This window comes from Lissotriton helveticus, chromosome 2_2, assembly GCF_964261635.1.
Source record: "Lissotriton helveticus chromosome 2_2, aLisHel1.1, whole genome shotgun sequence".
In the NCBI taxonomy this organism is placed as follows: Eukaryota; Metazoa; Chordata; class Amphibia; order Caudata; family Salamandridae; genus Lissotriton; species Lissotriton helveticus.
In genome coordinates, this window is record NC_136060.1 from 74,145,004 (window position 1) to 74,168,536 (window position 23,533).

At 49.4% G+C, this 23,533-nt stretch overlaps 1 protein-coding gene across 6 annotated transcripts in view; it reads right to left on the reverse strand.

The window, feature by feature from the left end:
• The window catches only part of PCM1 (pericentriolar material 1), a 1,361,399-nt gene that overhangs the window by 342,220 nt on the left and 995,646 nt on the right, over nt 1–23,533 (reverse strand). For all 6 annotated transcript variants that reach the window (XM_078678108.1, XM_078678107.1, XM_078678103.1 and 3 more), the window contains 2 exons: nt 16,705–16,844; nt 94–228 (listed from right to left, as the gene is read on the reverse strand). In XM_078678108.1, coding sequence (XP_078534234.1) covers nt 94–228; nt 16,705–16,844 — 275 coding nt within the window. The remainder of the gene's footprint in view (nt 1–93; nt 229–16,704; nt 16,845–23,533) is intronic.

Consider the following 23,533-nt stretch of genomic DNA (forward strand, 5'->3'; position numbering starts at 1 on the left):
CCACTCAAATACAAACTCAAATATACTGGAAAATAAAACTATAATAAAAAATAGATTAGGGTATTCAAAACATCAAGGTAAAGGCAAACTAACCTGCAGAATACTTCCAAGTTGTTTATGAAAAAATTTGACAAATTCTTTACTTTCATCATGCTGCTGTGTAAGAGTCAGGACCATGCGTTTTATTGATGTCAAAAGTGTGGCAGAACATACATGTTCCATGTGTTCCTGTGAAACAAACGGATAATATTTAACATATACTTAGCAGACAACTTTAATTAACAACATGGAAAAAGAGCTTGAATCAAACACTCAACATCTGACCTGCTAATGTAGTCTCTCTGCTCTCCACTTTTAGTCTAGACCAATGAGTCATTTGCTTATTACAAAAAGCAGGCGAAAGGAAAAAGTATTAGGGAGACATTCCCAGACGCCACAAGGGCTAATAGTCACACTTTTCTTAACAGGGAAAAAAGTTTTAATGTGTCGTGTAAATAAATGGCTTTTCAAATTAACACAATTATAGCCTGGAAGTGGCTGATTTAAGGGCGCACTACACGCCCCAGTGCATCTCGCGGCAGGGAAGCTGCCACCTTGTTTATTGCACCCAGATGAGCCTCATTTGAATCCCGATGGGCTTCCGCTGCACGGGAGCTTCAACCCGGTTGATTGGAGGGCGTACTACACGCCCCAGTGCATCTCGGGGCAGGGAATCCGCCATCGTGTTGATTGCACACAGAGGTGCCTTATATGAACCCTTATGGGCTCCAGCAGCGGGGGACGCACGCAGGTCGTGCCCGGGCCAAGAGCAGGCCCGTCCGCGCCCTTCCGCGGTCGTTTAAGGCTGGCCAGGCCCTCCCCCTTGGTTTCTCATCTGGAAGCCATAGGATTCAACCGGAACCATGTGAGAACTACATCCAACTACTTATGGCAAAGCAGAAACTTGAGGGAGGTCGGTATAAGGCTTCGCACACACGCTTCGGTGTCGCTCGATTTTATGCTCGAGAGTGTAGTGGGGATTGTCTCTAATGAAATTGAATTTACAGAGCGGTGATTTATCCCTCGATTACGGGGTATCTACCCCGTTGTTGTCCTCAGGCTCTGGGGGTACCACAACCACCGTAACTACTGCTGCCTCAATCGAGGGCGAACTGCCAACGCCAAACACTTCACACTTCACCTCGCATTAACGGGAGTACTAATACTATAAGTCTCAGGAGTAGGCCTGCTTCACCCAGTCAAACAAAAGCACATGTAGAGGCTTCGCCGCAGAAAAGTAAAACCAAAAACACAGCGGGTAAGAGGAAAGGGGCAGCCAGTAAACAGTTAAGAAGCAAGATGAAGCAACCCCCTAGAACACAGTCATGTAGTAACTAACTACTTACATGGGCCAAAGTCGTTCAGCTGGGTAAAGTGTCACAACCCCAACAACTTCTATCACAACCAGACTTACAACCTCAGCATTGCAGTAATACAACTAGTAATGCATCTTAGGCCCCTCTCAAGTGGACTTTTCTTTCTGCAATATCCTACGCGATAGATTCAGCAATATCCTGGACGCTAAATTAAAACCACTACTGGAGAGATTAGCCACACTTGAGAAGAAACTTGATCCTGCAAATTGCCCTGTTGAACCTCCTAACACGGCCAAAAACACCAACTGTATTCCAGCACAACACCCCATATCCCATCTTTACCTATTAGCACACTACTGCACAGACCCTCTAATGTAGCCCAATTTGTTGACACCTTAATCAACCAGCGGGGATCTACCTCATCGCGGTTTGAGAACACAGTGGGCACCCCTACCATTAATAAAAGTCAACTGCAGGCCTGTTGGTTCAAACTTGTGCATACAGAGAGACTGAAGAGGGAGTCCGACAAATCTAGAGTAAAACCAGGGATGGCATGCTTCACTCCAAAGTTATCTGACCAGTCCCATGCACCATCGGGGACGTAGTTTGTTGTTTTGCCTTAGGGAAGGTACATTAAAATACCTGCTAAATTTCCCATTAGGTTTTCGGGCAAATTTAGATTCTTGCCCTTTTCCATGTAATGGGAAGTCTGGCCAATCCACGCTACATTTTTTATTGTTTACTGATTTTTACTCTATGTACACCAAAAGCATTTTGCTACCTCTAATTAATAAGTTAAACATTAATGATTTTATAGAATCTTATAATGCATTAATTCAACTGAATAATGAGGATATTTTTTTACTTGTGTTGGGCTGTTTCTGAAAGTCGCTGTGCAAGCACAGCAGTCCATGTCTGTTTTAGAATTTTAGTATATATTTTTTAGAAACCTTTAGCTAGCTGTATTTAAAGGTGATGCCTTCCATCTGGGAAAAACTCCTTACTTTCATCTATTCATTAACTTCTCTGAGTGTAGCTCCAGGGTTGGATATGTTCTCAAGACATGTGATTAGGTTTTTAATAGTTACACTTAAATTTGTATTATATATATTATGTGGATTTTATTATGTACTTTTATGGATTTAATGTATAAAATAAGAAATAAAGAGAGAACACAAGTATATGAATTTAGAGTGCGCTCTGGTATAAACCCTGAAGAACTCAGGAAAACTACATTGACCTACAGAATCATAGAAAAGATAGGCCACTAGTTCTGGCAAGTCATACATTGTGGAGTGCTTTAGTGTGTATGACAATATAACTTTAAGATGGCTCCTAGCAGTGGCAGTGACCACCTCGAATGATACATTTTCTTGAGCTTTGATCAAAAAAAGTGTATACGCTTTAGGGCTTTTTTTTACTGTCCATAGGACAAAAAGGTGGTCATTCATAATTTTTCTTGGTGTAAACTGAAACAAGACAACATGTCTCAACTTAGACCAGCCGTAGCTGATTACACAACGTTCCAGGTAACAAACCTATTTTGTTTCTGTGGATGTGTAGCACACAGTGTTATGTTTCTAAAGGGAAAAGTGGAAAATAACGATTAAGGACTCTATTCATGAACTGAATTTTGTAGCACGTGTGGAACAATAGTAATAGCCACATACTAGAAAATGCTATTCACATACCTACATTCGGAGGTCTTCACCTCCACTGAGAAGTGTCTGCATAGGTACACATACGTTCTTGAAGTAAACGCTTGAGGGACAGAGGTGTTATTGGAAAATACTAAATGGGGGAGGTTTAAGAAGGAAAGGTTATAGGAGGGTCAGTGAGAGACATGCATCCACCAACAAAAGAGTAAGTGAAGTCCTATTCACAAACTGTATAGTTAAAGTTACTAAAGACTAAAGCCCAAAACGACCCTATACAGTTGTAAATGTACTTCAGTCCAGACATTTTAATAGAAAATAAATAATTAATGTATTAATGTGTTTCTAATCTTTACAAGTGTGTGTGTGTATATAATATTTATTAATGGGTGGCTCCATCCCCATTACACCGACCTGTCCTGCTAGGGTCTCACGGCTCACGGTGAAGGAGCAAGCAGTTTTTTTTTTTTTGGGATTTATGAACGGGAGCCTGACCCGCCGACCTTTACGGAGGCAAGACAGGTTAACCTCTAATGAAAACTGCAGTACTTGCCGGAACGGGAAGTGAGAGGAAATATTTCCAATTGCCAGCTGAAAGAGGAGAAAGCGTTACCTGCAGATTAATGCTTGGATATGCAGGTTTGCAAAATTAAAAGCGCACAAAACAGTACGATTGAATATTGTTACTGCAGCATTGTGACATTGATTTTGGAATATATTTATGCTGCTTTCTGTGAACAAATGAACATTTCTGTTTTTTGAAGTGCGCTTTCAATGAGAGACTGTGACCGGCGTCTTTAAAATCACGTGGTCATTTAAAAAAACATACATTTCCCCTGATCAAGGCTCAGAGGAGTTGAAACATGTTGGGACTTTGCATCACTTGTGCGCTCTTCTCTTTGTGTGGAATAAAGCGCTTGAAACACCTTTCAGTAGGTGTCAGTGTGCCTCTTTTCAGAAGAGAAGTGTGCATTTATTAATGGGTGGCTCCATCCCCATTACACAGACCTGCCCTGCTAGGGTCTCACGGCGAAGGAGATATATATATATATATATATATCCACGCGCCCACCCGGAAGGTTAAATCCTGAACGTGATGACACGGCACCCACAGCTCACAACTTTCCCATCTCTGATATGCTGGCTCAACGCGTTTCAGACGAGTAGTCCTTGTTCACGTGCCCCTCATACAAATGTGCAGCAAAACCAACGTTGTCCAGGGGCAATCAGGCTTCGCGCAGGCAGTCCGCCAAACTTCACCGCTACTCCCCGCGCTCTAAACGGCCCGCTCCGGTCCGCCAAAGTTTACCGCTCCTCCCCTTGCTTGACCCTCCGGGGGCAATCCGGCATCGCGCAGGCAGTCCGCCAAACTTTACCGCTCCTCCCCGCGCTCCAAACGGCCCGCTCCGGTCCGCCAAAGTTTACCGCATCTCCCCGCGCTTCTAAGTTAACCGCTCCTCCCCTTGCTTGACCTACCTCAGCCCGCTCCAGTCCGCCAAAGTTCACCGCTCCTCCCCGCGCTCCTGTCCTCTGCTCCTGTCTGCCGCTCCTCCAAGCGCTCCTGTCTGCCGCTCCTCCCCGCGCTCCTGATGATGTCAGCACGCACGTCGCTAGCGGACACGGCCGGCGCTACTTCCATGGGACTACTTTTTTTTGGAACATATATTTTTTAAGGAACGTATTTTTTTTGTGGTATATATCCTATGTCACTCTGCAGACCCTGACAATTCCAATGATGTATTGGGTGTTTGGATTGGCGCTGTGGTTCCAGAGTTTACCCGCCTCAAAGGTTCACAGTTCTCGCTTTAAAATAGTAGTATAGATGTATGCAGTTCACCAAATTCCCAACAGCAGCTGGCTGAAAAGCGGAACACGGATACCAGTTAAGTGGATACATTTTCTTCTTTATTTGCAGACACTGATCGGCATGGCAGATGACTCGTTTAGCCCAACGACTGGGCTTGAACACATGACCAGATTACAATTGTATATATAAAAACTGGAATGGCAAGGGGAGCAAAAAAACTGTTGATTTAGGCCCAGATCTCTGTACCGGGGTGAATGTATAACACTGTTCTGCATTCTGTCCATCAATTGTTCTTTTTGTGCCTGAAGTAGCGGATATAATCCTTGCCATCACGTGCCCTTCCACAAAACTCATGTATTCTCGGCACTGGGACAAATTTGTAATGTGGGGGTAGTATTCCCAACAGTGACCCCTCAGAGGCAACACTGTCGGACATCCTTTTGTTTGTTTTGACGTTAGCCCAGTAAGGCCTTGCATGTGCATTATAAAAGGTAATTTTTCTGCCCTTTCAACATTTCCACATTTACAGAACATCCCGTCCTTTTTCATATCTGTGTGATGAGATTTATAAAAGGTTTCACACATATTCCCTTCCTTCACTTTGTCTTGACATTTGTCTCATGTACAGCCTTCGAGGTGATGAATATCTGCTTGTTGCATCTCCTGACCTTGAAGACAGTGTTTCACCTTGCGATTACGTCCGCTTGTCGCACAAGTGAACTTCAGGAACTTTCAGTGCAACTTCTTTACAACACCTTTTTCTCAGACAAATTGAAGCTGAGGACTCGGGCAGCCTTCTCACCAAGAGTCGTCACTCTTTTCCACATTGAGCAGTCCGTCACTTTACCGGCATACTTTGCTCTAACTCACCCCTCGAAGGAGGAGTAGAGCTGTAGGGTTATCCTCTGCAAAGAATGCTCAGGAAGTGCAGAAAAGGACCTTGTTGAAGTGGATAGTACTCTGCATTCCTGTGTGCTGGCTTAGAAGCAGCCCCTAGAAGGTCTGAGAGCGTATTCCTCCCAGGTTAGAGCTGCTGCTACTGCATTGGTATGCAGAGTGTCTGTCCTCAAAATCCTTACAGGCTGCAACATGGGTGTCAGTGGACACGTTAAGAAACACTAGAGCCAGGCCTGGCTTGAAGGACATTTTGCCCGCTCTGTTCTGCAAAACCTTTTGGTCCGAGCTCACGCCACAGACCCTCCTCCACCTTGGGACTTTCTGCTTTGGTTTGCTCTGCTTTCTAAGGTGAGGAATCTGCAGTTAAACGTACTATTAAAAGAACAAGCTGCTTGGGTAATGTTCTTTCCAATGGATACTCTGTCTAACTGGAGTTACTTTAATGTCCTCCTGCCTACTCGTTCTATGGAGTAGCGTCTTTCTAGCATCTGAGAAGTTCCCAAGTTAGTACTCTACACTCTGTAACCAACCGTTGTTTATGCTCTGCGTCTGAGAATTTGGAAAGGGTAAAGATAAGTTAAGAAACTGACATAAGCTTGCATGGGTGGTGTTTAAATGCGAATCCAGTTAGTCATTTCTGTGGTGGTATGGAAGTAATGCATAAGTTATTTAGCTTTGGTAACAATATATCTGTAAGAAACAGTAGTTACTGTTAGATTCCTTACCTTAGAATATCCCCAGGCGTCAGACTGGATCCGGAAAGTTTTGCGTAGCAGTACCCCTGTGCGTCGGTAGGCGTCGTCTGCGGCTCCGCGTCCGTCGTCGGCGTTGTGATCGCTGGAATGACGTCGGAGTACTTAGATGCCGCCCTCGCACGCTGACGTCATTTCTTGTACATAGCTTTCCGCGCCAGGAACGCAGAGCCATGCCAGAGACCGACACTGGTGCCATAAAACTAGGGCCCTGATAGGGATGTCCTTAACCCTAGATATCGGTTCGCAGAACGGGCAGGATGGGTGGGGCGGTAAAGGAATCTAACACAAACGACTGTTTCTTACAGACATATCGTTACCGAAGGTAAGTAACTTGTGCATCTGAAAGTAACAGGTTGGTGTTAGAGTCCTTACCTTAGAATAGATACCCCAGCAATACCAACCCCTGTGGTGGGTCTGCGAACCAAGATCACACCAGAAAGTCCTGGAGAACGGAACGGCCAAAAAAGCCATCACTCTGGACTTTGCTGTCCAGGTAGTAGTGCTTAGTGAACGTGTGCAGTGAGGCCCACGTAGCCGCCTGACAGATGTCCTGCAAGTGGACTCACCGACCCAGGGCAGTAGTAGCCGACATGGCCAGAGTGGAATGGGTGCGCAGCCCAACAGGAGGCTCTTTTTGCGCCAAGGAATAACAGACTGGATGCACAACACGACCCACCAAGAGATGGTCCGTTTGTGCACCGCCTGCTCCTTCTTAGCGCCCAAGTAACCAACAAAGAGCTGGTCGTCCACCCGGAACTGGCGTGTGCGGTTTAGATAGAACAAGAGCACACATTTTAGGTCCAGACGGTGGAGTCTCTCTTCCTCCTTGGAAGGATGCGGAGGCGGAAAGAAGGTGGGCAAGGTGACGGACTGACCAATATGAAAGGCTGTAACCACCTTGGGCAGGAAAGAAGGACGAGTTCTCAAGACAACCTTGTCCGATGGACAGAGAGGAAAGGAGGCTTAGAAGTAGAGCCTGGAGCTCACTCACTCTCCTGGCAGAGGTGATGGCAACCAGGAATGCAGTCTTAAGAGTCAGAAGACGAAGAGGGCACTTGTGAAGTGGTTCGAAAGGAGCGCACATCAAATAGGTTAGAACAAGGTTCAAGTCCCACTGAGGCATCACGAAAGGAACAGGAGGAAACATGTGCTTGATGCCTTTAAGAAATCTATTTACAACCGGGGACTTGAAAATAGAAGGCTGATCAGGAAGCCTCAAGAAGGCGGAAATGGCAGAGAGGTAGTCTTTGACAGTGCCCAGTGCAGAGCCCTGCTGGGCAAGAGAAAGAAGAAAGAGGAGAACCTCTGAAAGGGGGGCAGAGAGAGGATCCACAGCCTTTGCTGTGAACCATGCCTCAAATTTGTTCCACCTGCAGGCGTATACTGATTTTGTGGAGGGACGCCTGGCTGCCAGAATTACATCACAGACTTCAGGAGGCAAGTCAAATGCCCTCAACTGTCGCTGCTCAATCTCCACGCATGTAGGTGGAGACTGGACAGGTTCGGGTGGAGGACTGTCCCCTGCTGCTGCGACAGAAGGTCCTCCTGAAGAGGCAGACGAATCGGGGGATCGACTAACATGCTGAGTAGCTCGGGATACCAGTGTCTTTATGCCCAGTCTGGAGCCCGGTCTCGCCTGATTTTCTTCAACACTCTGGGCAGCGAGGCCCACGTAGCTGCCTGACAAATGTCCTACAAGTGAACGCCGCGTTCCAGAGCAGTAGTGGCTGACGTCGCCCTGGAAGAATGGGCTCGCAACCCCACCGGAGGCTCCTTTTTAGCCAAGGAGTAGCAAGCCTTTATGCACAGAACAACCCACCGGGAGATGGTTAGTTTGTGCACAGCCCAACCTTACTTGGCGCCCACGTAGCCAACAAAGAGCTGGTCATCCACCCGGAACTGTTGCGTGCGACTCAGATAGAAAGAGAGCGCACGTTTTGGGTCCAGATGTTGGAGCCTCTCTTTCTCTTTAGAGGGATGCGGAGGAGGAAAGAAGGTGGGCAAAGTGATGGTCTGCCCGATGTGAAAGGCGGTGACAACCTTTGGTAGAAAGGAAGGACAAGTCTCGTCCTCAGAACAACTTTGTCCGGATGGACAGAGAGAAAAGGAGGTTTAGAAGGAAGAGCTTGGGGCTCACTCACTCTTCTGGCAGGGGTGATGGCAACTAGGAAAGCAGTCTTTAGAGTCAGAAGACGAAGAGGGAAATTATGAAAGGGCTCAAAGGGAGCGCAATCAGAAAGGTAAGAACTAGAATCAAGTCCCACTGAGGCATCACGAAAGGAACAGGAGGAAACATGTGCGTGATGCCTTTCAAGAATCTATTTACAATAGGGGACATGAAAAGGGAAGGCTGATCTGGAAGCCTTAGAAAGGTGGAAATGGCAGAGAGATGGCCCTTGATAGTGCCCAGAGCAGAACCCTGCTGGGCCAAAGAGAAAAGAAAAAGAAGGACCTCTGAAAGAGGGGCAGAAGGGGGATCCACAGCCTTTGCTGTGCACCATGCCACAAACTTATTCCACCAACAGGCGTATACCGTTTTTGTGGAGGGACGCCTGGCTGCCAGAACAACATTACAGACTTCAGAATGCTGGTTGAAAGACGTCAACTGCTGCCGCTCAATCTCCACGCAAAGAGGTGGAGCAGCCTGGACAGGTTAGGGTGGAGGACCGTCCCCTGCTGCTGCGACAGAAGATAGACGGATCGGGGAATCGATGCTCATACAGAGTAGCTCGGGATACCATACTTTTCGAGCCCAGTCCGGAGCCACAAGGATGACTTGGGCCTGGTCGCGCCTGATCTTCTTCAGCACTCTGGGCAGCAGTGGTATAGGCGGAAAGGTGTACAACAGACCGCAACTCCACTCACGACGAAAAGCATCGCCGAGCGAGTGCCGCCTTGGAAATTTCAACGCGCAGAACTGATGACATTGCATGTTCTCTTCGGTGGCGACCAGATCTAACCAAGGCTCTCCACACTGCTGAAAGAGACCTTGCGCCACATCCAAGTTCAGACGCAATTTGTGATCCATCAGGCACCGGCGGCTGAATTCGTCCGCCCTGGCATTCAGAGAACCTGCCAGGTGTTGGACCACCAGGGACATGCCCTGATGTTCCAGCCAAGCCCAGAGACGCAGTGCCTCTTGGCATAGGGTCCACGACCCCACCCTGTTTGTTGCAGTTACACATGGCAGTGGTGTTGTCCGTGAATACCTGCACTACACTTCCCCGGACAGAGGGAAGGAATACCTTCAGTGCCAGTCGAACCACCCGAAGCTCCAACAGGTTGATGTGGCGCTGGGACTCCCCGCAGACCAGAGGCCTCTGATCTCCGCCACTCCCATGTGACCACTCCATCCCAGAAGGGCGCCTCCGTCACAACTGTATGCTCCGGTTGGGGATGGGAGAGGGATCTGCCATTGATCCAAACACGATTCGTGAGCCACCACTGCAATTGCCGTGCAGTGCCCTCCGAGATCTGGACGTGATCGGACAGGTGGCCCTGATGTTGTGCCCACTGAAACTTCAGGTCCCGCTGCTGAGCCCACATATGCCATCTGGCATGATCCACAAGCAGGATGCAGGAGGCCATCAAGTCCTGCTGCCGAAGGGTCATCCTGACCGAAACCCGGGACAGAGGCTGAAAGATTGGAATCATAGCCTGAATGCCCCAGACTTGCTGTTCGGGAGGATAAACCCGAAACCGTACAGAGTCCAGAACTGCTTCGATGAAAAGGAGCTTCTGCGAGAGAATCAGATGCGACTTCGGCACGTTGACGGAGAACCCCAGCAAATGCAGGAGGTCGGCCGTCATCTGGAGGTGGGAGACAACTGACTGGGTCGAGCCCGCCTTCAACAACCTGTCATCCAGATAGGGGAAGACTGAAATCCCTGATCTGCGCAGATGAGCTGCGACCACTGCCATGACTTTCGTGAACACCCGAGGGACGCTGGTAAGGCCAAAGGGGAGCACAGTGAACTGAAAATGCTCGTGGCCTACCATGAATCGAATGGTAGCGTCTGTGGGCAGGCCGGACGGGGACATGGAAATAGGCGTCCTGCAAGTCCAACGCCACCATCCAGTCTTGCGGGTCTAGGGCAGACAAGACCTGAGCCAGCGTGAACATCTTCAACTTCTCCTTCCAGAGAAAGCGATTAACATTCCAAAGGTCTAAGATAGGACGAAGGCCCCCTTTGTCCTTCTTTGGAACCAGAAAGTAGTGGGAATAACAACCACGACCTACTTCTGGCGTCGGAACGTGCTCAATGGCCCCTTTGGCAAAGGGGGAAACAACTTCCTGCTGAAGCGCCAAGTGATCCCCAAATATGCGGTGGTACTAAGGTGGCATGGCTGGAGGGGTTGCCTCGAAGGGGAGGGAGTAGCCTCTTCGGACAATTTGCAGCACCCATTTGTCCGAAGTGATATCGCGCCAGTGAAGGAGATGAGAGCGTATTCGTCCACCCACTGGCATCTGAAGGGCCTGAAAGGTCGGACTAGGAAGGCTTTGAAGAGGATGCTGCACGGGGTGGAAGTGGACTGGCCTGCCCGCTGGCACCCTGAACCCCCTCGACGATTCACACGTCCGCGGCCACACTGAGGTTGTTGCTGGTGTGGCTTTCTGAACGCTGTGGGGCGCCCCTTCGAAAGGAGCGAAAAGCAGAAGGTGGAGGAGGCCGAGCGGCCGACAGGCCCAAGGACTTGGCCGTAGCCCGGGAGTCCTTGAAGCACTCCAACGCACTGTCTGCCTTGTTGCCAAAAAGGCGAATGCCATCAAAGGGCATGTCCATCAATGTGTTCTGGACATCCCCAGAGAAGCCAGTTGTCCTCAACCAGGCGTGGCGCCGAAGCGCCACTGTCGTGGAAATCGACCTGATCAGTGAGTCGGCGGTATCCAGCCCACAACGTATGGTGAACTTTGTTGCATCTCTCCCGGCCGCAATCACTTGGGAGAGAACTGCCTGGGCCTCCTCGGGCATTTTGGCAGCATCTGCGCAACTGTGTCCCACAGAGAGTGGGTATGACGGCCCAAGAGGCATGTGGTGTTCACCGACTGCAGCCCTAAGCTGGCAGTTGAAAACAGTTTCTTGCCAAACGATCTAGCTTCTTGGATTCCCTATCCAGAGGTGCGGTAGGGAACACGCTTTGGGAAGCGGAGGGTTGGACCACCAAGCTCTCGGGGGTGAGATGTTGGGTGAGGAAGACGGGGGGGGGGGGGGGGCGGGCAGAGCTAGGCGATGCAGTCGGGCCATGTTCCTATCCACAGGCGCCCCTGTGTTGGGCCTGGACCAGGTGTCCAAAAGAACGTCAGTCAGTGCTTCATTGAACAGCAGCAAGGGCTCCGAAGAGGTAGCCGCCGGTTGGAGCACTTCTGTCAGGAGGTTAGTCCTGATGGCCACCGTAGGGAGTTCGAGGTGGAGAGCCTGGGCTGCCCTGCACACACCTCTGCATAACTAGCTCCCTCCTCCGTAGCCATTGAAGGAGGAGACAGCATGCCAGGGTCAGGTGAGGTGTCAAGACCACTGGCTTCCCTCAAATCCTCTGCCCAGTCCTGATCATAAGCACAATCCCGTGCTAGAGGGTCCTCAGACCTCTCCCAGTCCTCCCCCTTCCTCCAAAGTCTGTGGAACAGGCTCAAAATAAGGAGGACGAACATAAGGTATAAAGGGCCCTATCGGCGTCAGTATCGGTATCAAGCGACGCCGATCCGGCACCGTGTCCAGGTCAGGGCTGAAGCTGGGGACAACGAGGTCCCGAGGAGGTGGCGACGTCGGAAGCGGTGCCGAGGAGACCGGTGGAGGTGTTACGAGGTCAACCGGCGATCGGGGTCCGATCCCAGATCCCTGGGGGGCCGGGGCGCCGGAGCCGGCGGTGACACCGGGGGCGGCGGCGACACCGGGGCCAGAGCCGCTGGATATGGTAAGGCAGGACCCCCATCGGGCCCGCGGGGCTAGACGGTCCAAAGAATCCGGCCATGGCACCGCCCGCACCCTCAGCCGCGACGGCGAGGGGAAGTCGAAGAGCGACAATGCTTCTTCGACGATTTCTTGGAATGCTTCGACTTACCTGACCCTGAGTGCGAAGACTTAGATCCAGAGGAGTGGCGATGACGACTCTGTGACCGGTCCCTCGACCTCCCACGGTACCTGGCCCTTGAGCAGCACGGAGCAGACTGTCGGGCTTCAAGCAACTTTCGGAACCACTCCCGCAAAGTCTTCCGCGCCATGGCCCGGTGTTGGAAATGGGATCCCTGGCTGGCCAGGGCTTGCGCCAAAGTCAGTCAGAGACCACCACTCCTAAGTCAGGGCAAGGGAGTTACACGCCAAGATAACCCCTGCTCACCCTCTAGGTAACGTGGCGCGAGCAGCAAGGCTAAACTCGGAGGCGATGTGAGTTAAGTATTTGCGCACGCACCCCAGCAACAACACCCAAAGGCCCACCACAAAGGAAACTCCACACAAGGTTATATAAAAATAGCCTTTGTATTACACCAAAACACATTAGATAAAACACACACTTTACAATGTGCCAGAGGCACGGGCAGAATTTACAGGGGATATGTACAAGACAGGGCCACCTGGACCACTGTCAGGAATCAGCACTTCTAGAAGTAACAATACAATAATTGTAGGCCTAGAACTTTAGAACATAGAGCCTATCGGACAGTACCTTCCGTCCTGGTTGCGCAGGATAATGCGAGTGACCTCCTTAGTAGGCTTTAGCGGGCGACCGGCTAGCTACAAGCGTTTCTCTGGGGCGACCAATGTGTGCGGCTCAGAAGAGGAGGGGGAGGCAGGATGCGGGCGGCCCAGCGAAGCGGCACGGCTCAGGGGAGAGCGGCGCGGCTCGAGGCTTGGACGGGCGGCCGGGCACGAGCTGCCGAGGGGAGTGAGCGAGGCACACTTCAGCGAGGCCCCAGGGGCCCAGGGAGATCAGACAAGTCCCAGCAATTTGTCAGGGAGGGCACAATAGAGTCCACTGGTCCTGGGACTCTGGTCAGGGGGCGAGCTCAGTATCAAGCCCTTGAAATATCACTTAGAACATCACAGAAAATCACTGTAACACAAAATAGGACATAAAGCACACAACCAGTACCCACTGGTAACCGGTAAGTACCACCTACGCAATCCTAACCACCTTAGGAACAGGTCACGCAGGGAACCAGGACCTCACTAGCACCACCTGTACTAGCAAGAACAACCACCTCAGTATCACAATACAAGTAGGGGCATAGACCTGGGGGCAAAACACATGATGCAGAACCTACATTCAGCGGTGGAAGAAACACATGACGCATCAACACACGTTCAGCGGTGTAAGGAACAAGGCACATGATGCATCAACAACACATTCAGAGGTGCAGCAAAGAGAACACATGATGTATAAACTACACATTCAGAGGTGTAAGGAACAAGGCACATAATGCATCAACAACACATTCAGAGGTGCAGCAAAGAGCACTTTGCAGAAATCACATTAACATGAACTTACATCAAAGTCCAGGGTCCAGGTTGCGCCACTGCGGCAACACCTAAACGTAGCAGCTGCCCACTACTTGCTGGGCAGCTGAGGGACAGAACAGGGGGCCTAAACGCTGCAGCTGGCACTAAGTGCTGCGCAGCTGGGGAAAGGCCAGGGATGAAGGAGTGCGCCTCACTCCTAAAGTCCAGAGTACATGTCCCTAGGAAGCAAAATACCTAAACGGTGCAGCTGCCCACTAATTGCTGGGCAGCTGGGGACAAATCTGCGACTGGGGCTCTCACTAGCCCCTCAGGAAGCAAAACTGTGCAAACGGGAAGCCTTCTAGGCTCTAGGACAAATAATGCGCCCATTGGAGCCCTCTGGCTCCGGAAATCATAACGCGCAGCTAGTGCAACCATCTATCTCCGTGAATAAAGGTGCCCCCATCGTGGGAGCACCACAGTTCTGGGGGAACACGGGCCCCCTGGGACCTCAGGACCCCCCCCCCCGGGGGCCCCTGAGCACTTCTGTCATGTTGGAGCGGCCCACTTAGCCGCTCTGACACTGTCCTCTAGTGCCGCAGTCGGCACGAACCAGCAACATCTAGGGAGTCCCCCCCCAGCCCTCCTCAACTTACCGGGCTGTTCCCAGGGGACTCCTCAGACTGGACGCGGCAGGGGCAGGCGTCACGCTTCACCCGGTCCCCCATCTCGGGACCGGGACTTAGGAGGCAGAGGCAACAGCTCCGGGCTGACTCCTCCTTTCTGCTGGCGGCCCGGGGCTCTCCCCACATCATGGGAGCCTCGGGCGGCCATCGTTTTGCATCATTCTCCTTCCGGTCGGCGGCGGCGGGCAGCCAATCGTAGCGCGGGACTTCCCTCCAAAACCGGAAGTCCTGCCCCGCGTCAGGCACCGTAGTGCCTGGCTTCCTGTTTTGCGGCGCTTGGGCCGTGGCGGTGAAACTGGGGGCATAAACGAGGGGTGGGCACCCTCGAAGTCCAAAATAAATATACAAGCGAGGTGGCACTCGCAACCTAATTAAATAAACGAGAGAATACCCGCAATTATGAAAATAAAGCCAATACTGGCATAAAGCAGGGTGGGCACCTGCGAGGGGCACGCAAAGGGCAGGAGCGCTTCCCTCCTCTGGAAAACGACAGCGCTCTGCCCAGAAAGGAGAAATAAAGCGCTCACAGGGCGCTAGGGGCACAGAGAGCACCTAAGGCCCTAGGAAATGACCCCCACAGCCAGGAGGGTCCCAGCAAAGTCCTTCAGGAGTCCAGGGGCTGGCAGGGCCCAGGGGGGGCAAGCCTTCCCCTGGGCCCAAGCAGCAGCACGCCCCTGGCAAGATTCAAGTTGGGAACAAGAACATTTTTCAAGAGGTCACAGCCTCTTTTTATACAGACAAATCCTTTGTCTCTGGGCAGGGTGGGGGCAGAACCAGTCGCAGCTGGTCTGTGAGCACTGCTGATGGGCTCAACCACCCTCTCTATTCACTGGCAGGGTTAGGGTCATCAGTCACACCACAGGGGGGCGGAGCCAGCATTGTCTGGGGAAAACCCAGCCTCATTCAGGACACAGGTACACTCCTCCCCAGCCATCAGCATGCTAATCTCCCACTCACCACCAGGCAGACCCATCCAGACTTCCTCGAGCCTGGCATGCCAGCCAGCTCCAGCCAATCACACGCCAGCACCTTCACAGCACATACACAGCCATGTCTAGAAGTAGCACTTTCCCACTAGACACATACAAGCCGCACATACCATTTCGCAGCATTCACTCTCACGAGTTCACCCATACCAAACTCGAGCCTGCACTCCCCACACATCAGGAACTACCAGGGACACATACATTCCCCATGCATTCCTATGGGAGGGCAGGCCTATCTCACACATGCACTCAGGGAGCGCACGCACTTTACACTGCGCCACAGTGTCAAAGTGCGCAAAGACCAGAAATCACTATAATTCAAGGCAAAAAGTTCAGGGGTGAACCTGCCAGAAGGCCCAAGTCCAACACCCGGCAGTCGGGGCACGACTTGAGGTCGTGGTCACACCCCAGGCAGTAGAGACACACGCAGCGGGGGTCCGTCACCGATATCATGCGATGACAGTCCCCACAGTTATTGAAAATGGGCTTCCCTTCGACACCAGGAGTCGATAGACGCCAAAAGATGAGGTAAAAGGCCTTGAAAAGTCAGTTAAAAATTGGCTGGGGGTAATTGCTCTTCCCGGATCTGCGCTTGCTGGTGCGGAAAAATAAAGAACTGACGTCCGCGCGCAAGGGCGCGTCTAAGTAGCTCCGACGACGTCATCACGGTGCCAACAACGCACGCGGAACTGCTCGACAACGTCTACTGACGCACAGGGGTACTGCTAACGAAGAAACTTTCCGGATCCATTCTGATGCCTGGGGTTATTCTAAGGTAAGGAATCTATCACTACGTGTTTCTTTCAGATTTTTAAAGTCATTTCAATATTGGGACTCCCAGACAACGGAAAAAAGCAATGTACTCAATAGTGGTGAAGAGCACCTCACTTTTGAGTTACTTCTCCTAAGACAAGAAGACTTGATGTTCAGAAAACTGTAGGAAAATGTAGGAAACAAATAAAATCAGTTGTATTCTATTGAACATGGAAGAACTTAAACAACTTATAAATCAATTAGTGTTGAAAAATACATGCAAAAAAAACCCCAAAACAATCACAGTGCAATATGCTACATTTAATATTTTAGAACGATGCCATACCATATGGATCGTAGTAATTTGTGCATACCTTCAGAAAAGGAATAACTTCTTTCATAATTGCTTTAATTTGCCGGTCAAGCTGCTGAGTATCAATACGAGGACAAGTGACTGAAATAGTTTCTTCCACAATATGTGGTTTAGAGTGATCTTCACCACTAAAACTTGGAGCTTTAATAAACGAAAAGAAATATAAAAAGAAATTCTCAGCCATTATTCAAAGTCTTCAAACTGCTAAAACTCAACCAAAAACTTTAAAAATACACAATGAAACAAACTAGCTGTGTTCTAAGTTTTATAGAGCATGCTGGACTAAACATAAAAGTAAACAAAAAAAGCATACATATTTGTTAAAATAAATCAGAAATGAAAAGGTACTACAAATAACATTGCATTCTAGCTCGACTAAGATTTTTATATTCAGATACGAATAACAGAATATTCCAGGAAAGAGTACCAAACTGAGGTGAAGAACTGTGCTGTCAATTATACTTCCTTACAATTTGTAAGCCAAATCTTTTTTTACACATCATTAACGTACAAAAAATCTGCTACAAAATGAGTAGGAAACTCAATACCAATGTTATTAGTTTAGCCTAAAACGTGAATAAATCAAGAAAAAATTGCTTATGCATTTCGAAAATAGTGTAGATACTGTTAAAATGCACCATTTATTTTAATTATTTTGGGGTGACAATGGCAAACATGCTTTCAACATTTTTGCAGCAGTTCAGTGAAGATGTAAAACATATCTGAACGAATACAATATGTTTTTGATGAATACTTTAATTTTGCTTGAAACACCTGTAGGAAGATGGCTCTGTATATAGTATACCAAAGTAAGGTATAGTGTGCACCAAGTCTAGGGAGTCCCCAGAGGTATAGCAGAGGCAGCATTAGGTAAGTACCCACAGTACTCTTTGTGGTAGTGCGGGTGAGCAGTACGGCTTATCCAGGAGGGTGTGATAAGCATTTATTTTATTAACTCAATCAAGGACTGATTATACAGAATTTAGACCAATTAGGGAAGTATAAAAAAGGTATACTTAAGTTTCATTTTAGAACCAAGTATAACTTGGCAGAGGTAAGTAAAATATCCTCTCAAATGCAAGACTGTTCAAGGAAATGCAGTTGTGGTTGTCGCTGGTCACAGTGATCTTGGCATCAAGTGTACCTTTTACAAGGGACTTGCATGTGTCCAGAGGGGTGCAAATTGTGGGTACAGTTTTGGGAAAGAACACAGGCCCTGGGAACCTGATTGACAGGGACTCCGGGCATATCAAGTCAAAGTGCATCAGAAATCTGGCAGTGTGTGTGCGTGTGTGTGGGGGGGGGGAGGCTGAGGCAGGGGTTTACAGCAACAGGAATCCACTTTCCTATTACATCACACACCTGAAACATTCTCTGATGTCTGGTTGGGAGTCCTGAATACATTACAAATAGCTATAAACAATAGTGCATGGCCAGAATTCTATGTCCGGACCGGAGGCGAGGATTATGCATACTCTCGTCGCTTTCATCAAGTAGCAGTTATTTTAACAAGATAAAAAAAAAAAACTACTATTCCTATGAGACCTTAGGAACAACATCACAGTTCAAACACATCATTTACCCATGAAAAGAGTCCAAACAACAGCCACTAAGTTGCACTATAGTAATTCACTTATGGCCCCACTTACTCATTCTTTGCTGCTCGCAGTAGTTAAGTGCTTTCTCCTTACCTCAGTGCTTTCTGGGTGTATTGGTTATACTGTGTTGCATTCAGGTTCTTGTTATTATCGCTGCCATTACCGCTGTATTGTTCAAATGGTATTTTGCTCATTTGCCCTTTTCTCAACAGTGTAATGTGCCGCCGGACCGTTCTGCTGTCCCTTCGCGGCTGTGTGCGTGGTGCAGCTCTGCGGTGCGTGGCTATGCCAGGTAGGTGGCATCTGTCCTCGGCGAGCCCTTTGACGCTCGTAGTTAGGGTCTGTAGCCAGTTGCAGGCCTGCAGATCACAATATCTACGTCCATTAAAGGTCTGTATCTTCCGCTTTCCGGTTTGTATTCACCGCACTTCACATTGGACTTATCGACCTTTCCAGCTCATTAGCAGCCCAATTGGCCTTCCAAGCGCAATATAAGCCCAGTGTGGGGATTTTTTTCTTAGCCTGCTCAGGCTTAGCGCTGTTTAATGGGGGCACCTTCTCCCAGGCGTTTTCTCCCGATACCATTTCTGGTATCCGATGCACTGCACTGAGGCTCTGCCCACCCTAAATTGTTGACTCTCCCCCAGCTCTATCCCTTGAGTGTCTGCACTGCACAGCTCTGATTGCATTTTACTTCTAGTACAAAAGGCATTTTTACCATTAATGGAGGTTTTTGATGATACACTGGGGGATGGGGACCCTCTTGAATACCTGCCCTTTGATGATGACTTCTGAGCCCAGCCCAGCTCCTGGGTCGGACCTCCTGCACACGGATGATATCATTCATCCCAGGTCTGCGGAATGGGCCCCCGCAGACCAGGTGGCCGCTTATGTGGCAGCGGGAATTCACAATCTCCTCGAGAAAGAGAGTGCCCATGCACCTCTTTGGAGGGGAAGGTTTCCTTCACCCCTGAACTGGCCCCTACTATGGTCATCTTTTTGGCCAAATGTATGAAAAGTCCTTTAAAAAAAAAAAAAGGCATCAACAGGTCCTGCAGAGCTTGCCAGGACAAGCTCCGAAGGATGCCTTAATACACACCCGCCCGCGACATAACAACAGTGATAACCAGAGGAGATTGTGGGACCTTCCCCCAGTGGTAGGCCACTTTCCCTGCGGAGGATGTGCGGCATGCCCTCAGACATCCCAATGCAAAGAAGTAAGATTGTCTGACACATTTCGGTGGCAACTACGCAAGCACACCAATTGTAACAGCACCAAATGTATCTATATGATCACTTGCCCTTGCGGCAAAAATTACATAGGCATGACCATGAGGAACATAAAAGTAAGGATTTTAGAGCACAAGAGCAACATCAGGTGCCATAAAACGCATACCAGACTATACGAACATTTTTCCCAGAACAACCACACGGCAGACAGTCTCACTTGGTTGGTGTTAGAAGCCCACCCAGCCATTTCCAGAAAAGCCTTGTTTAGGATTGAACAAAGATGGGTCCATCGTCTTCGATTGGACCTGGTTGGATTGAATGACTCCGTCCCATGGGTATCTCTAGGAACATGACCCTGTGACCCTACCTCATGCAATGTCCACTACTAGTTATGATATGTTTATAACTGGTTCTTTGGTTTGTGGAGACCAGTTGACAATTCACCACCTGGTCAGTTGGACACTCGTAGTCATCCGCTCTGCTGCCCAGCCTTGTTAACAGGTTAGCCATCATCCTACTTCCTTACCCACATCCATTTAATCGCCACCACTGTAAGATGGCCGCTATAGCCACCAGACCTTCTCCTAGTAAATCGCGCTGTACACACATGCGCAGTGATGAGTGGGGGAAGTCCCTGGTTCCGGGCTAAGCAGGGTCCGATTGAAATTTGTAAACCTTGCTTTGTGGACATTCGCAGTTATCCGTTCCACCGCACAGTCCTTTGAGCGGTACAGCCACTATCCTGCTTTCCTTACAACTTGTCACCATTCCAATATGGCAGCCATAGCCAACAGCCCGACCCCTAGTTAATCTCCCTCTACACTGCGCATGCGCTGTCCGGGGTGGGGCGGCCCCTCAATGGAGAATGACGCCGCGGAAGACAATCTCAGTGGCGCTTAAATATCGTCCGCGCAGAGAGAGCATTACCAGCTGCTCTGCGCCATTACCTAGACGCTGTTCGTGGGGTAGGTGATACCGTTTGGATTGCTGCCGCCGGAGGTGAGATTTTTTCTAAGGTAGACGCCATGGTACAACAACGTCTGACCAGGTAAGCTCTTCCGTCAACCCCCTTGATATCCCAGGAGTAACTGACTCCCCGGGTGGCTGTCTCCCGCTGCACTACGGTGCAGCACGCCTAGCTATTGATGCGGGGCGGGCGCGGCTACCTTGCCCGGCGGCTATGCCGGCTCGCGTTGGCCCTCTGAGGCTGAGTTCGGGGCTCAGCACGGGGACGGCGGGCGCTGGCCTGGATGTCCGCCCTCGCCCCTCTGGTGGGTGTATCCCTGGCCGATTGTGGCAGTGGGAGACACACCGGAGGACTCGATTGCTTAGGGCTAGTAGGGAGGCTCTCTACCTTACCTCGTTTGGCAGGCCAATTGGTTAGTCCACACCTACCTGCCAGCACCCCAAAATATTATTGCTACGAGACTATACACTGTACACAAAACTATTGTCTCCTGCAAAATAGGTACTATACCTCCCCAGCCAGTCCCACGGGAGCAGACTGAGAGGTCCACCAGGGATCCGGTTTAGGGTAAGGTTTCCCTGATTATATTCCTCAGACTGTACAGCATTATACTATGTTGTTTCTTCATGCCTAATTCGACCGACACATGTAATGGCTGGTACTAATCTATCACATCGATGGTTTGCCACTACTAGCAACATTTATGCTCGGTCTTTTAACTAGCACAGTTATTGTGGGTGTGTGTGTGCTCACTATACTTACAGGGTGATATTCTTTATCAATGCAGCTGCTCTGTACTATGTCTTTTTTTAAATAAAACCTTATCTCATTTCTACAGGCTTTGCAAACTGCAGCAGGACTAACTAGCCTGCATCTTGGTATTTCTGACTACAATCCGGTCATATACCTACCTGCAAGTTTTAACCCTTCACTTTTGTATATATATTTGTCACTAGCATTTTCACTGTATGGTACGATCCTATTTAGGTCCTGAAGAATTGCCATCAGGCAAGAAACATGTCGACCGATAATTGAGGGTAGTAGTCCAATTGACCCTAGCAGTACTGGGGTCATTGTCTCTCCCCTCCCACACCACCTTTCTTTGTTTTTAACCAAGGGAGTCTACTACGAGAATAAATTTAATATGTGGACTGACTCACCTTTTTTAACTTAAAACCCACGTCACGACCACACTCCCCAGGCCCTCTCACACACATGCACCATATGGCGGGAACAAAAGATCTCCGATAAAGAGCCCCGGTTTCGGGAGCCCGTCAGACATTGCAGCGCCAGTCTGACGAGGAGCAGAGCCCATATGATGAAGCATGACACCTAGCTTGCTGGGTGTGTGAGGGTTCTAGTTCCAACTAGGGGATTCCCCCCACTCACTAGCACACACACACCTCTCTGTCACTCTTCCCGGGGAACTTTTGTACACCCCTTTGTGTCATTAAGCTCCATGACACTCTGGGACCGCTGACAAAGATTTTCGACAATGTAGAGGATGCAAAGTGTTCCGGCTTCAGTATTTCCCTTGACATCCTATCTGGCTGGGCTCAACGTGCCATTCTCTTTCTTGCCAATTGTGCTTTGTCAGCAAAGCGCTGGTGTTCATTACTTATCAAGGTAGATCCCAAGCTGGAGGTTAGGCAACAGCACCTGCCCCTGAAATCGCCATAACGGGGTCTCTTTGGAGAGCCCTTTAAAAAGGAGCATGGCAAATTTGTGAACACATTTCCATCATTGCATGAGGCCCAATCCACCATCAAGCTGGTCTTTCACCCTCTGGTATTCCGCATGGCTGGGCGAGGCAGGGGCCGCTCATCTGTCCGTTCAGTCTCCCAATACCTGCAAGGTTAGGGCATCAGGAGCAACGCCAACCAGGATAACTCCTATTACACCACATTGTACCCGACCAGAGGCAAACGATTCAGAGGCTGAGGCAGGGAATTCAACGCAGCTTCCAAATCCGGTGAATGTTATTCCTTCTTTCTCTCAGAGGATAGGGGGTGGATTTGCAGATTTTGCACGCACCTGGCATTTTATTACCTCAGATGCATGGGTCCTACAAACCATTCAGGAGTTCCACATAGAGTTCTACGACCCATTCAATCCTCAGCGAACAAATCAGCCTTGATAAAGGCAGAGGTCTCTTCCTTACTACACAAGGTACCAACTGCCCTTCGGTGCCTCACCTGTGATGTTTCATCAGCAATATCTTTCTGGTCGACAATGCAGATGGCGGAAAAACGCAGGTTATCAACCTTCTCAAGTTCAACGAATAGCTCTTACACTGCCATTTCAATATGGAGGGCATCCAACTCCTCCACGACCTCTTCAGGCCCTCTGACTGGATGGTAAGGTTGGATGTAGGAGCCTGGCTTCGTATATGTTGCACACTTATTGAAATGAAGCACCCTGCACTAATCCAGACAACCCTTATGGGGATTTTAGTGGTCTTAGACAACTACAGAAAGCTCTCTTAGTGGTAGCTTTAGAGGGAAGTCTTCAGGCTTAGTCAAGAAGGAGTGTTAAGCAGCTTGTTTTACCAGCTCTACTCATGTAGAACAAGTTACTGACCTTCGGTAGCAATGTATCTGTAAGAGACATGGGTTAGTTATAGATTTGTTAACTTATAATTACCCCCAGGCGTCAGACTGGATGTAGAGAATTGTTTCTCAGCAGTACTCCTTCGTGTCGGTAGGTGGCGTCTGCCGACTACACACCAGTCGTCGTCATCTTTTTTGCCGGGGTGATGTCGTGGTGCTTATTTAGTCACCGCCCCTGCGCGCTGACATCAGTTCTGACACTACTTTCCCCGCCAGAAGCAAGGAGCCATGCAAGACACTGACCACTGCTGTGCTAAAACTAGGGCCCTGCAAGGGAGTCCCTGTCCCTAGAAGTCAATTCAGAGAGCAGGGAGGATGGGTGAGGAGGGAAAGAAATCTATAACTAACCTATGTCTCTTACAGATATGTCGTTACCGAAGGTAAGTAACTTGTTTATCTGAAAGAGGCAGTTAAATATAGACTCCG